This window comes from Gavia stellata, chromosome 3 (genome assembly GCF_030936135.1).
Source record: "Gavia stellata isolate bGavSte3 chromosome 3, bGavSte3.hap2, whole genome shotgun sequence".
Lineage (NCBI taxonomy): Eukaryota > Metazoa > Chordata > Aves > Gaviiformes > Gaviidae > Gavia > Gavia stellata.
In genome coordinates, this window is record NC_082596.1 from 46,716,465 (window position 1) to 46,728,950 (window position 12,486).

The window sequence follows — 12,486 nt, forward strand, 5'->3', positions numbered from 1 at the left end:
TAGACACAGTATGTGAAAGGTGTGGAGAAGGGCTATTTTTCAGAAGTTTTATTACTGTGTGAGACAGTAATTTCATAATGTGCTGCTTTAGAATGCATTAGACCGTTGTTTTGCAAATGCTTTTGCACCTACATCGTTTTGTTTATGAGAAATAAAACGCCCTTCTGAGTTATTCTGAGTCAGTTCTTCTGTGAATTGGATTGGCTTTATAGCAGCAGGGAGAGAAATACAAAATGAGAAAGGCTACTGCAGACTTGCTAAGCTTGTGCTCTTGTGGGGCTTTTTAAATATATATAAAAATTGTATAATTTTCATGTAGATGATATATGTAATTTGTATAATATGAATTAAAAATTATAAATTTTATATTTATACATATATAGGAAGGTAGTTTGTTCACAGAATCACTAAGGTTGGAAAAGACCTATAAGATCATCAAGTCCAACCATCAACTAACACCACCATGCCCATTAAACCATGTCCCACAATGCCTCGTCCACACGTTCCTTGAACATGTGTTAAAGTAGACTTTATGCGAATGCTCTTTCCAGGACCAGCCACCTTAAATCTCTTTCACTGAATAGCATACGTAAGCTGAAGTTACATACATGAACTGTGTTTTCATCTAAACCAAGCAGGATTATGGTAGTGATGTTAATGATTTTCCTACATTTTCTTTTTTTTAATCTGTTTTAGTTGCTCCAAAGCTTACGACGTTCCTGTCTGATGGAAGAAATGAAAGTTGGGGAGATATTTAATAAATTTTATGGGGAACTTGCCACAAAAAGTAAAGTTTCTGATACAGGTAGGCTTTAGTTTTTCTATCAATGTCCTTTGTTTTATTTACACTCAGTTTTTGTTGGATTATACCCCATGGAAATGTATAATTGTTATTCCCATGGCAAGTGTGTTTAAAAATGGTAGCTGTCATGTTCTAGAGCTAGTAAAATTTGTTCAGGTCTTCTGATCATGATCATGCAGTTTGCTGTTTCTTAGCAGACTTGTATATATGTATGAGCTAACATGCAGGAGAAATCATATAATTGAATTTAGTGGTGGCAGTTCATACTGAATTTAAGCATAGGTTCGGTTTAGGATTCCCAACATAAAAGAGTATTTGTCTGTCTAATCTGTTATTATTAGTCCCTGAATGCCTAAATCCCACAACTAATTCCAGCTTTCTTGTCGTTAACCAACTTAACTTTGCTAGGCTCTTAGATTATATTTTTTTCCAGGTTCAGTCCTAACCTGCTGTAGCTGAATCTTTGAAGTTACTCTTACACTTGTTTTATAACTATACACACAGATACCCCTGTAACTCTGAGCCTTAAGAGTAGCCCTGGTCCCTCCAGTGGGTGCTGTTATCAAAAGCAGAGGCTGCCCGTCCCTGTCAAAGTTCATGTAAACCCCAGCTCAGTTGCTAAAGCTCTTTGTAACCTTATTCCAATCCCAGCCACTTTTGTCCTCAGAGCAGAAGTTTTAGTGTGATTGTTCCTGCATTGGTCACCTCTAATGTGAGCTCATCAGTTCCTGCCTTGACTAATTATGTTATTTATGATGTTAAGCTCATAAGAGTATGAGCTCTAGTTTGATCGTCTTGGTTAGTTATAGCTGAAATCTTTGCTCGGCAGGTCTAGCCCTCACAAAACTTGCTGTGCCTGCATAGAAGCCTTTTGTCTGAACTCAGGCCTGGAAACTTCTGCTAAATGTTGGCCTTAACCCTGATGGTACTTAAAAGACCCAGCATAACCTGAAGGCCAGCAGCAAACTTGGATTAGTGGTAAATGTTTCCTCGGTGGATATGGCCTTTATTTATCAGTTTTCTAAACCACGTTTAAAAAGAGTAAATGTGTTGAACTTACTAATGTGAGAGGAGGATGCATCTCACATTGTAGTATGTAGGGAGATATATATACATGTATGTATGTACATCATAAAGAGCCATCTTTCCCACATGCTAATCACCAATTAAAATTAAACCATCAGGGATGGTTTTCTCATAGTTGCAAGTTACATAGGAATTGCAATGGAAATGTCAAAGTAATTATTTCACTAATTAATATTTAATAATATTAAATTACTTTCTAGTACTGGAGAAGATTTATGAGCTTTTGGGAGTTTTGGGAGAGGTCCAGCCTAGTGACATGGTTAACAACTCTGAAAAACTATTCCGAGCTTATTTGGGAGAGCTTAAAACACAGGTATGATTGGAATTTCTTTTCAGACTCTTGCATTGCTCTGGGTTTTTGCCTTTGATGTGTGTAGCGATGTATGTTGGAATGCTATTGTAACTAATACGATTTGTAGGGATCTAACTGGAGAATCATAAATGCTTCCTTAAGGACTGTTAAAGTTTGTGTTCTTTGGTTCTGACAAGCTTTCAAACTAAAAATTCAAGGCCGTCAGTGAGAGTGAATTAACCAATTTACTGTGAGAGAAGATGGCATGTGATGATCATTGCAGTAGTGCTCAAGAAAATTTAGATTGCCATGCACTGGTAGTTTCTGATTCAGTCTCTACTAGCTGCAAGATCCTTGCACTTCAGGTAAATATCATAGTTCTGCTGAACTTTAGTTTCCTATATTCTGCACTTCTAAGGCATTAGTGTCTGCTATCTAAGTTTTGCTATGGTTGGTCTTGGTGGAACGTATTTCTTCAAAGGATGTCTTATGCTTCTGTAGTTAAACTCTCCCAAATGAGATGAAACTTCTGAGTAGGAGATGTTTCTGTGGACTTGTGTTCATAGAGGTGGGTGCTGACATAACTGTATTAAGTTGGAATATGTTATTTTATCTACACTTCTAGAAACTGCGAAGCCTTGGTGTAAATTTATCTTAGCCTGAGAATAATATTTTTTTCAATTCCCACTTCTTTTAGATGACATCAGCTACAAGGGCACCCAAGCTACCTGTTGTAGCAGGATGTCTGAGGGGACTGGTTGCACTCATGTACAACTTTACCAAATCTGTGGATGAAGGTATGTTCTTTTTTTATGTGAAAGACAGTCATACAATTTGATATATTTTAATCATTATACAGCCAGCAGGCAGCACCATTTCTTACTGTGAACTTAGAATGAAAATTTCCCCACCGGTAGGTGGTTTATGCAAAAACAAGGCCTATCCAGCTACATAGTCCTTGTAGTCTGTCTTTGTGTGGAGTGGCTTCATCAGTGTGTTTCTGTACGTAAATACTTGAAGTGCTATTTTCTAACCAGAGATTGGGCAGCTGTGAGAGCCATATTGAAGCTGGAATGCAGTTTATACAGAGATGTGTTTCCCTTAGAATAGACATGTCTGTTAAAACACAGGTATTCAGAAAAATCAATGAATATAGATGTACAATTTTTTTTCAAATTTAAGAGTATTTTAGGAAAAAGCGTCTCTGCTTCTTAAAATGAGATATGTAAGGCTTTACCATATTGCTTCTTCACATGAAGCTTTGGATAGAAATACCTTTGTCTTTACCACTTGTGTGTCAATAGTGAAATACTCATTATTGGATTGTTTCACAGATCCTCAGACTGCAAAGGAGATTTTTGATTTTGCAATGAAGGCAATCAACCCACAGGTAAATCTGGCATGTGTTAATTGTTCTGCATAAATGAATTAGCCCTAATGAAGAATAAATCACATATGACAAACCTTTTCTGATGTTACAGGTTGATCAGAAGCGATACGCAGTACATCTAGGTAAGACTGTGAATTATTTCAAATCGTGCTGAGGTGGATACTGTACATACAATGGTGTCTTCTGTCTGGAGTTGTTTATTCTCTACTGGCTGTCTTCAGTCTTCTAAGCTGATTGGGGAGCAAAGCTGGTGTACTTTAAGTTGGAATCTAAAGAGTTAAAACATGTTCTTGGTTAAACTAAACAAGGTCTAATCAGCTTATGAACAGCAGCGTTACACTTGATGCCATTTGCCCCTCTGGAGTAGTACAAAATCGTGGTATGAGAAGGGAATTGTGGTAGGAGTAGAAATAAGAGGAATGTAGCAAATTAGGAGAAAAAAGAAGACGGTGGATTGGATTAAAGGAAAAAAATAGAAAGAGAAGGGGAATTTCACTGGAAGAAGGAGGAAATTGGAAACAAATGAAGTTCATGAAGAGAATGAGAAATTGGCCGGTGAAATGTGGGTGGCTTATGCAGAAATTGCAAAAATGCAACGTTTAAGTACTAGGCCCATGGCAACTGTGAAGGTTAAAACCCTCTTTAAAGATATTCTGCCGAATAAAATAATCATTAGCTATCTTGAAATTTCATTTATGCTTATATTTGGGACTGTGAAATTACCTATATTCTGAACTCGGTATTTGTCTGCATCGCAGTTTGGTGGAGGAGGGGACTTGGGCATATGTCCTGATCACAGAAACCAAATCCTTCTGAATTGTGTGTTTGTGTTTTATTATTTGTAACCAGTACAGCCCCTTTCTTTTTCACTGTTAATAGAAATTACTTCAGAACACAGCTGTGCTTTTCATAATGGTGTATATTAACAAAGAGGATTTTGGAAAGGATTTTTAAGCTTAAGTTCTTAATATTTAGATACTGATACTGTAATGGCTAGAAGAACACATTTTATACACTGCAGTAGGGCATAAAATGTTAGGTATACCTACTTAAAGTCCTAATGTGGACTTTTATAGTCTGGTCTGGTTTTGGAAAGTGGAATATAAGTCTGGGGTTTAATGAGAATTGTTTTTAAATTGCAGCTGGTTTACAGTTATTCAGCTGGCATGCTGCTCAGTTTGGCACCTTACTCCTAGACAACTATGTCTCCCTCTTTGAAGCAATGTGTAAATGGTGTGGCCACACACATCAGGAGCTGAAGAAAGCCAGTCATTCTGCGCTAGATTCATTCCTCAAGCAGGTATGGTAACTTCAGTGAGATCTCTGAGACTAAAGCAAAGTCAAATTTCTTGAAATAGTGGGGATATTTGGTGCTTGGAAGTTCAGTGGATTTGTTAAAGAATTACTTTGTTTGAAGTGCTTCATATTACGAGATAAGTATCTTCTAAGATTTACTGTAATTTTTTTATGGCTTTTCTTGTGTTTCTGGAAATCCTGATATTTTTGTATCTGCTTTACAGATTTCTTTAATGGTAGCTAAGGATGCAGAGCTACACAAGAGCGCATTGCAGTTCTTCATGGAGCAGTTCTATGGAATCATCAGAAGAACGGATTCGAGCCACAAAGAGTTGTCCATTGCCATTCGCGGATATGGGCTTTTTGCAGCAGTATGTGCAGTAAACTTGTTCTGATAAAGGAGTGTACTGGATGGATTTAAAGCTAGGATTCATAAACCATTCATTTTACAATTCTACACAGTTTGTTATATAGGGAATGCTACTGTTTCTGGATTAAGTGTTGAACTTAATTAGCTGCACTGTACAATACTTCGTGGTGAAAATTATTAAAACGCATACTGAATTTTAGTGGGAGCACTTGCAGCATTGAGGGTTGTGGTTACTTCTGCTTGTGCACTAGTTCTGAAGCGGAAAAAACAGGGGCTTCATATATAGCTGTAATAAAACTTCAAGATGTGCTTAATCACTTAGGTACAGACAATACCTCGTTAGCTGTCTGCATTTCAGATGGTAGAATCCAGGCCAGCTCTGCTCTGGAAGCAGTTCGGATATGCTTCCGACAGAGCAGGAATCTCAGTCAGAACACTCAAAATGCGCTGGTAACTGCAAGATACTAGGAGGTAATCTGTGAAACAACTGCAAATTAAAAAAAAAAAAAGAAACCATGCTTATACATTTATGTGGAGGGCAGATGTATTTGTCAGGAAGCACCATTAAGAACCAACTTCCAATTTTTGTCAGCAGTCAATTAAAATAGGAATATAAAAGTAAAGTTAAGGTTCTATAAGAAAAGGATGGTGTTTATGTATCTGCAACCTATGTGCTTGATGGTGGTACCCCAACTTTTATACAACAGAATTCTGGACGTTCCCTTTTTTTCCTCTCTCTCTCTCAAAGCAAAGATTAGGTTAAATAATCTCAAAGATTATTTAGAGAAGGTTAGGAAAGGTGATAGAACAGCTGATTACTAGCTGAATCCTTTCCATTTTGCTGCCTTTTGAGCAGAGCGCATTTGTTTTGTAGAATTTTCAATGTGCTTTTTTGAAACCTAGTCTTCCTCTTCTATGATATGAGCTAGAAGGAAATTGAGTTAAAGGTATTGTTTCCAGAAAGAATGAAGTATTTCAAATTACTGAACTGAAAGAACCTAGTTAAAAATACCTGTTATGGAACACAAGAAGTTAATTAAAATTGCATAATGTAAACACAGACATAGGATAATACTGCAGATTTGAACAGGAAAAAGGGATCTTAATGCTCCAATACTTATCAATCTTTAATATGTTAAGACACAGTAATAGTTGTTAGCCTGTTTAGACTAAGTCTTGGCCAAGCATCAGATGATAGGTTGTGAGGAAGCAGAGCCTTGCTGCTAGTAGTGGCCTTAGACAATTAATTCAATTTCAAGGCAGAATATTTCTTTTATTGTCTAATTGCTAAAATAATTTTAAAGTAGTATTTGCAGTTCTGCAAATGATAAATGGATAGTCTTAATTTTGTCAGCGTGTTTTTTGACAGACTAGATTCAACCATTAGCCTAACTCTCATATTCTGTCATTACCTAAATCAGTCCATTCTTTTTCCATGGTCAGTTCCCTACTACAGTTCTTGCCTGTGACCTGGTTCCTGGTTCCTTTTCCACAAAGACTGCTTTCTGACTTAGCTCATGCTAAACTGTGATTTACAAATCATTCTATAGAAATCTGTAAGCATTATCACATACCCTCTAGTACTGTTTTGGGTGCTTTCCACTTGTTCATTAGTTTAAGAGTAGTCCTTATCCTCTGTTTGTACGGATCCCAGCACAATGAAAGTTCAGAATGTGGGCTACTGGGTTAAATGTTAAATAGTAGTAGCCTGTGAATGATAATTGGTTAAGCCACATTAAGGTAAGCCACTTACTACTTTAATGCAGCTAGGTCAGAATATAAGTTAATATTAACATCTATAATGCCATACTTAAGATATTTACAGCCAAACTCCATGCTTTTCAGCATTTGAAATCGTGTCATTGAAAGTTCAAGTACTCTTACCATAAATTACACTGCATTAGTGATCTATTATTTTAGTTCATTGCAGTACCATGTTTCTCATACATGTAGCAAGTAGAATACTTAGTTTATTCAGATATATTGAATTCCTGGAAAAATTTTAAAGATTATTCTTATTATGGTTCAATGAAGACTTGGCTGGGTTTTCGTGTTACAGCAGACATTTGCTTGACTGTACGAAGTTGCTAAATCAGTATTTTATTTTCATTCTGTAAGCCCTGTAAAGCTGTACATCCTAAGGATATTGACAACATGTATGTTGAGCTCCTTCAGCGTTGTAAGCAAATGTACCTCACAGAAGCAGAAACAATAGATGACCATCTGTATCAGCTACCAAGTTTCCTCCAGTCCATTGCAAGTGTGATATTACATATAGATACAGTAAGTGGAGTTTTTAAAGTACCAATCCATTTTTTTTTATGCAGCTATGGATGTATAAGGAGGTAGTAGTTGTTAACTTACCTATGATAGAAGGTGTTACTTTATCTGAAATACAATGACATTTAGCTCCTCAGGGATGGGGAGAATATCAGGAGAATACTTTATTGGATTTTATTTGAATAAAGAAAATATGCAGAATATACTAAATAAAATGCTACAGTGCATTGTAATGAAAATCGTGATAGCCAGATGTGAATAGGTTTTTGTTTATTTTAGGTGAAGCTATTTATTTGGACCTAGCCTTACCCTTCTCTTTATGCATTTATACCACTTTATTGCTGATTTTTCTTTTGGTACTGATACTTTGCATGTTCTCTGAGGCTGATGCTTTGATATTCCTCTGATGCTATACTGTCTGTGGTCTAATGAGGGCTTTCTGGATCCTAGCTGGAGCTGGGAAGTAAGGTTGGGGCAGAGAAGAGACTTTAACTTACATTCTGTATGTGGATTGTTAAATATGAGCAGATTATACTGCTGTGTTGTTACTGTTTAGTTAAATTGGTACTTTTTTAATAAGCTTAAGACTGCTTCCACTGAAGCACTCCTCTATTCAGGAGCTACTTCCCATAATGTGTTCCAGGAAACTTTCTTATTCTGTTTGTTTTGTTTGTTTTTGGTTTTTATATAACTCAGATGAATTCACTTGCTAAGTCTTTTATTGTTCTCAGAGCAGGTTATGATGTAAACTCTCGTAACAAAGTATCTTGCTGAAATAATTTAGCATATTTCTTCACATTGATACTGAGTTATAATCATTCTCTTTGCATGATGGGTGTTCTGGTTTTATTTCTCCTAGATTCCTGAAGTATACACTCCAGTTCTTGAACATCTAGTTGTGCTGCAGATCAATAGCTTTCCACAATATAGTGAAAAAATGCAGTTAGCCTGTTGCAGATCTATAATAAAAGTATTTCTAGCCCTCTCAGGAAAAGGTCCAGTTCTCTGGAGTTTTATTAGCACTGTGGGTGAGTCTGTGATATTAACTTCGTTGTGTTTTTTGGGGGGGTTGTGGTTTTTTGGTTTGGATTTTTTTTTTCCCCTAAATTGATTAACTGATTCTGAGAGAGAGAGATGTGGCATAGCCATTTGGGGTCAAAAATTTTTCCCATCCTCTAATAATGGAGGTGTAGGGTTCTCATTGTGTTATTTTACAATATCCATTTTTAAATCACATCAGGAATACATTTAACAATTGTTTTGGATGACAGAGTGGCTATCGTGAAGGCTAGGAGAATATATTTTTGTGATAATCTGTTTAAATATAAGACCTATATTCCTGCTCTAAAGGATTGCGGGGAGAAAGGGATTTCACAGAAAAAGGTACAAAAATCTGTTCACTACTCTTTCAGTTACTCCTACAAAATATCACAGAAAGTAGGGTGAGTGTCGTCTCTATTAGAAATGCAATTTTTTTATGTTCTGGAACTTGTACATAGTAAAAATGAAAATTCCAAATACGCAGTTAGTCAGATACAGTCCTGCAAATGTAATAATGAATGTGTCAGCATTGTTAGCTGACAATTCTAGTAGCCTCCAGCATGTTGACATTTAATTAAAATGATTTTCAGGAATTATTTTTAATTTCTTTCAATTATTTACAGTGGCTTTTCTCTTTTGCTGTGGCATTTTCATTCTTTTCCATGTTTTTGATTGGGATGTGGTGCACCCAAGCACCGTGCCAGAATGGAGATCCTAAGTCCGTGTCTGAGAGTGTCATTGGGAGTTGTTACCTTTTTCAGTATGAGCATTATGGGCAATTCCTTGGTCATCACTGCATTCAGACTCAGGAAAAAGTCAAAGTAGTATTGAGAAAAAGCAGTAAGAAGCAACTTCAGAATTGATTCCCTGTGAAACATCCTAGAGTTCTGGTTCTGGTTTCGGCTATATTTATCCTTAAAGAAAAATCTGTGGGGTTTTGCCCCTCCCTCATCCTTACAGAATGTAGAAAATAGAAGACTGATTTAATTCATTGCTAACATAATGAGCGGTATGGATTCTGTGCCTTTTTAAGTTTGTTCAGGGAATTTTTTTCATGTTTCAGTGCATCAGGGATTAATCAGAATCTTCTCCAAGCCAATCACGTTTTCAAAGGTAAAATAACTGTTTAAACATTTTTATTTCATCTAGCTTCCTAGAGCATACATTCCAGTTCTTGAAGATCTAGCCCTGTAAACAGGGGAAGGCCCAAAGAAGGAAAAATAATACCATCCATTTTGAATTGTGGCTCAGTTATTATTAGTCTCTGGTCCCTACATCTGCTCAGCATAATGAGGATGTGCCTCTAGTACTGAATGAAAAAAATAGCAGAATATAGGCTTTTGTTCTCTGCAGTTCTTGTTTGCTCTGGTTGTCAGTAACAAAGTAGGTTGTACTTACGGTCATCTAGCTTTCTTCCAGGTTAACAAATTTTGGACATTTTAGAAGTTTTACTGAACGTCTGTGTTAAGGGAGGATTTTAAAGCTTTTTAATCCTGTGCAGCAGGATAACTATAGAGTTTCTCAAATAACTGACCACTGGAAGAAGAGCTTTAGAGATTTTTTGAAAGGAGCTGGTTGTTTTGTGCTCTTTTCAGGTTGGTTAAATAAGAAAACTAAACATTTCATGTTTCTACCTGCAGAAGTAATTTTACATTGTGTTTTGTCTTGAGTCAGGTAGTTACTTATGCAGTGATTCTGAAAAATATTGTGTGTCCTTTCAGGATTTTTTTGGAAAAGAAACTTCTGGATTGGAAGACTCAGGTGAAGCTGGAGAGGTTGGGACAGGGAGATGGAAAGTACCAACATATAAAGACTATCTGTATCTCTTTAGAAGTCTACTGAACTGTGACACAATGAAGGTAAAAGGATAGTTAACATGGAAATAGAAAAGGAAAAGTAGTCTTGAGTCTTATCACTGCTTTTCTAATCCTAGACTTTTTCTAAATGTCATGCTGTAGAAGAACTGTTTCCTGGATTTAGTTGGATTTTGTGGCTGATAAATGAATTAAATGGGTGAATTTAGGCTTCCATAGCTGAGGAACATCTAAAGCCAAATTCTCTGAACCATTCAAATCTTAGTTTGTAAATTGAAGAAATAATTCTCATTGATGTTTTGAAATGTGAACTTTTTCCTCCTACAAAGGAATGTGTTTTTGAAGATGAAAACTTTCTTACTGCAAATTCACCACTGCAGTCCCTGAATCGCTTGCTATATGATGAACTTATAAAATCTATTTTGAAGATCATTGAGAAGTTGGATCTGACTGTTCAGAAACTGGATGTTAATGAACAGGTGAGACCTGATGACTTGTCCATTAATTTCTGCTGTTGTAGGGGAACCAAAATCACATTCCCTGTTTTGTTTTCATTATGCTTATATACCTCCTCATAGTGTCCTTGAAGTAACATTCATACCAATCAAAATGTTTTACTTCCTATTTCTGGATATTGCATTGCAGCGTTAGGAAATGGGAACATTAGAATTGGAAAAAGTTCACAGAATCTGTGATGCCTGCTCTGGCATCTAGTGGTTTTCATTTTTCTACTCGCTTTTTCCTTATGAGCAAGCAACCCATCCTTTCTTTGAATTATTGGTGTATCCATTATTAGTCATTTGTCTATGTCAGACTAACTAGTAGCAGCTAGAAAAAGAGGAGGAGACTCTCTTTATCTGGAAAAAAGGTGTAAATGTTTTCTGTGTTATCACAGATCCAGTATTCTTGCTTCAATATTTATTTTCAGGATGAAAATGAAACTGACAGTGCTTTGGTTGGGCCTACTTCTGACCCTGCTTCAAACCTTCAGCCAATGAAACCAACAGACTTTATTGCCTTTGTAAATCTAGTAGAATTCTGCAGGTATTAATATGTTTTTATGTAGTTTGGAAGTTATGAAGTGGTTGGAAGAAATTTTAAAGTGAGATTTATTTAAGGTGCCTGTTTCTGACTTACAATGATATACCATGTTTCAAAATGCACAAGCTGATTAGCAAGGAGACAGTAAGTGTGTTTCAGACATCTGGGTCATAGGTAAAAGCATTCTAGCTCACCAGCTCAGTGTTTTTAAAGAGCATGGGAGACAAGTAATTAGCTTTCATTATTTGGGTGTAATTGTCTTTCAGTATGTGGTGTAACTTTTAGTATTATAGTGACCATATATACCAAATACTTTGGAGACCAGAAATACAGTCTTCATAAAGTAGCATGGGACCTTAAGTGAGAGGTACAGCATTGTTTGCCTGTGATGGTCCCGTTGATTTCCCCCTAGCAATACTGCAGTCTTAGTAATGAAATGTGCTATGTGCATATGTGTGTTTGTATTAATTTAATAACGAGATGTAATGAGGAAGAAATGGATTTGCACTGCAAAGCAAAATAAAAATCTTCCTATGCTTGCCTTAGAAGGCAGCATGTAATTATTCCCTCATTGACTTTGGAGCTGCTCTGTTAGAGCAATACTTCTCTTTCTTGTACTGACTTGAAAGTTTGGGGAAAAAAAACCAAAACCAAACCCCAAATATTTTATTCAGTTTCTTTCCCTCCCCCGCCCCCCCCCCAATATGTTTTCTGTGCATCTGTTTTAGAGAGATACTTCTGGAGAAGCATGTTGAATACTTTAACCCTTGGGTATATTCCTTCGGTTATGAGCTTATTACACATTCCACAAGACTACCTCTTATTAGTGGATTCTACAAGCTGCTTTCTGTTACAATGAAAATTGCCAAGAAAATAAAATACTTTGAGGTAAGATCTTTTCCCAACAGAGGGGTAACATTGTATTAATGATGGTGCAGTTCTTATATGTAGTCTTTTATGTGCTATGGAAAATAGTTCATTGAAACTGTTACCCAGTTGTTTCAAATGTTTATAGCATCCTATGCCTCTGTAGTTACAAGTACATAAAACATATAAAAATTCAGACTAGAAGCC

The 12,486-nt window shown here is 36.3% G+C and overlaps 1 protein-coding gene across 1 annotated transcript in view; it reads left to right on the forward strand.

The window, feature by feature from the left end:
• PRKDC (protein kinase, DNA-activated, catalytic subunit) overlaps positions 1–12,486 on the forward strand; it is an 84,236-nt gene that overhangs the window by 2,298 nt on the left and 69,452 nt on the right. The window contains exons 5-18 of the mRNA XM_059815869.1: positions 697–805; positions 2,089–2,201; positions 2,878–2,977; positions 3,515–3,570; positions 3,662–3,692; positions 4,713–4,870; positions 5,091–5,237; positions 7,355–7,519; positions 8,376–8,544; positions 9,621–9,670; positions 10,279–10,416; positions 10,701–10,850; positions 11,300–11,415; positions 12,141–12,300. Coding sequence (XP_059671852.1) covers positions 697–805; positions 2,089–2,201; positions 2,878–2,977; positions 3,515–3,570; positions 3,662–3,692; positions 4,713–4,870; positions 5,091–5,237; positions 7,355–7,519; positions 8,376–8,544; positions 9,621–9,670; positions 10,279–10,416; positions 10,701–10,850; positions 11,300–11,415; positions 12,141–12,300 — 1,662 coding nt within the window. The remainder of the gene's footprint in view (positions 1–696; positions 806–2,088; positions 2,202–2,877; positions 2,978–3,514; positions 3,571–3,661; positions 3,693–4,712; positions 4,871–5,090; positions 5,238–7,354; positions 7,520–8,375; positions 8,545–9,620; positions 9,671–10,278; positions 10,417–10,700; positions 10,851–11,299; positions 11,416–12,140; positions 12,301–12,486) is intronic.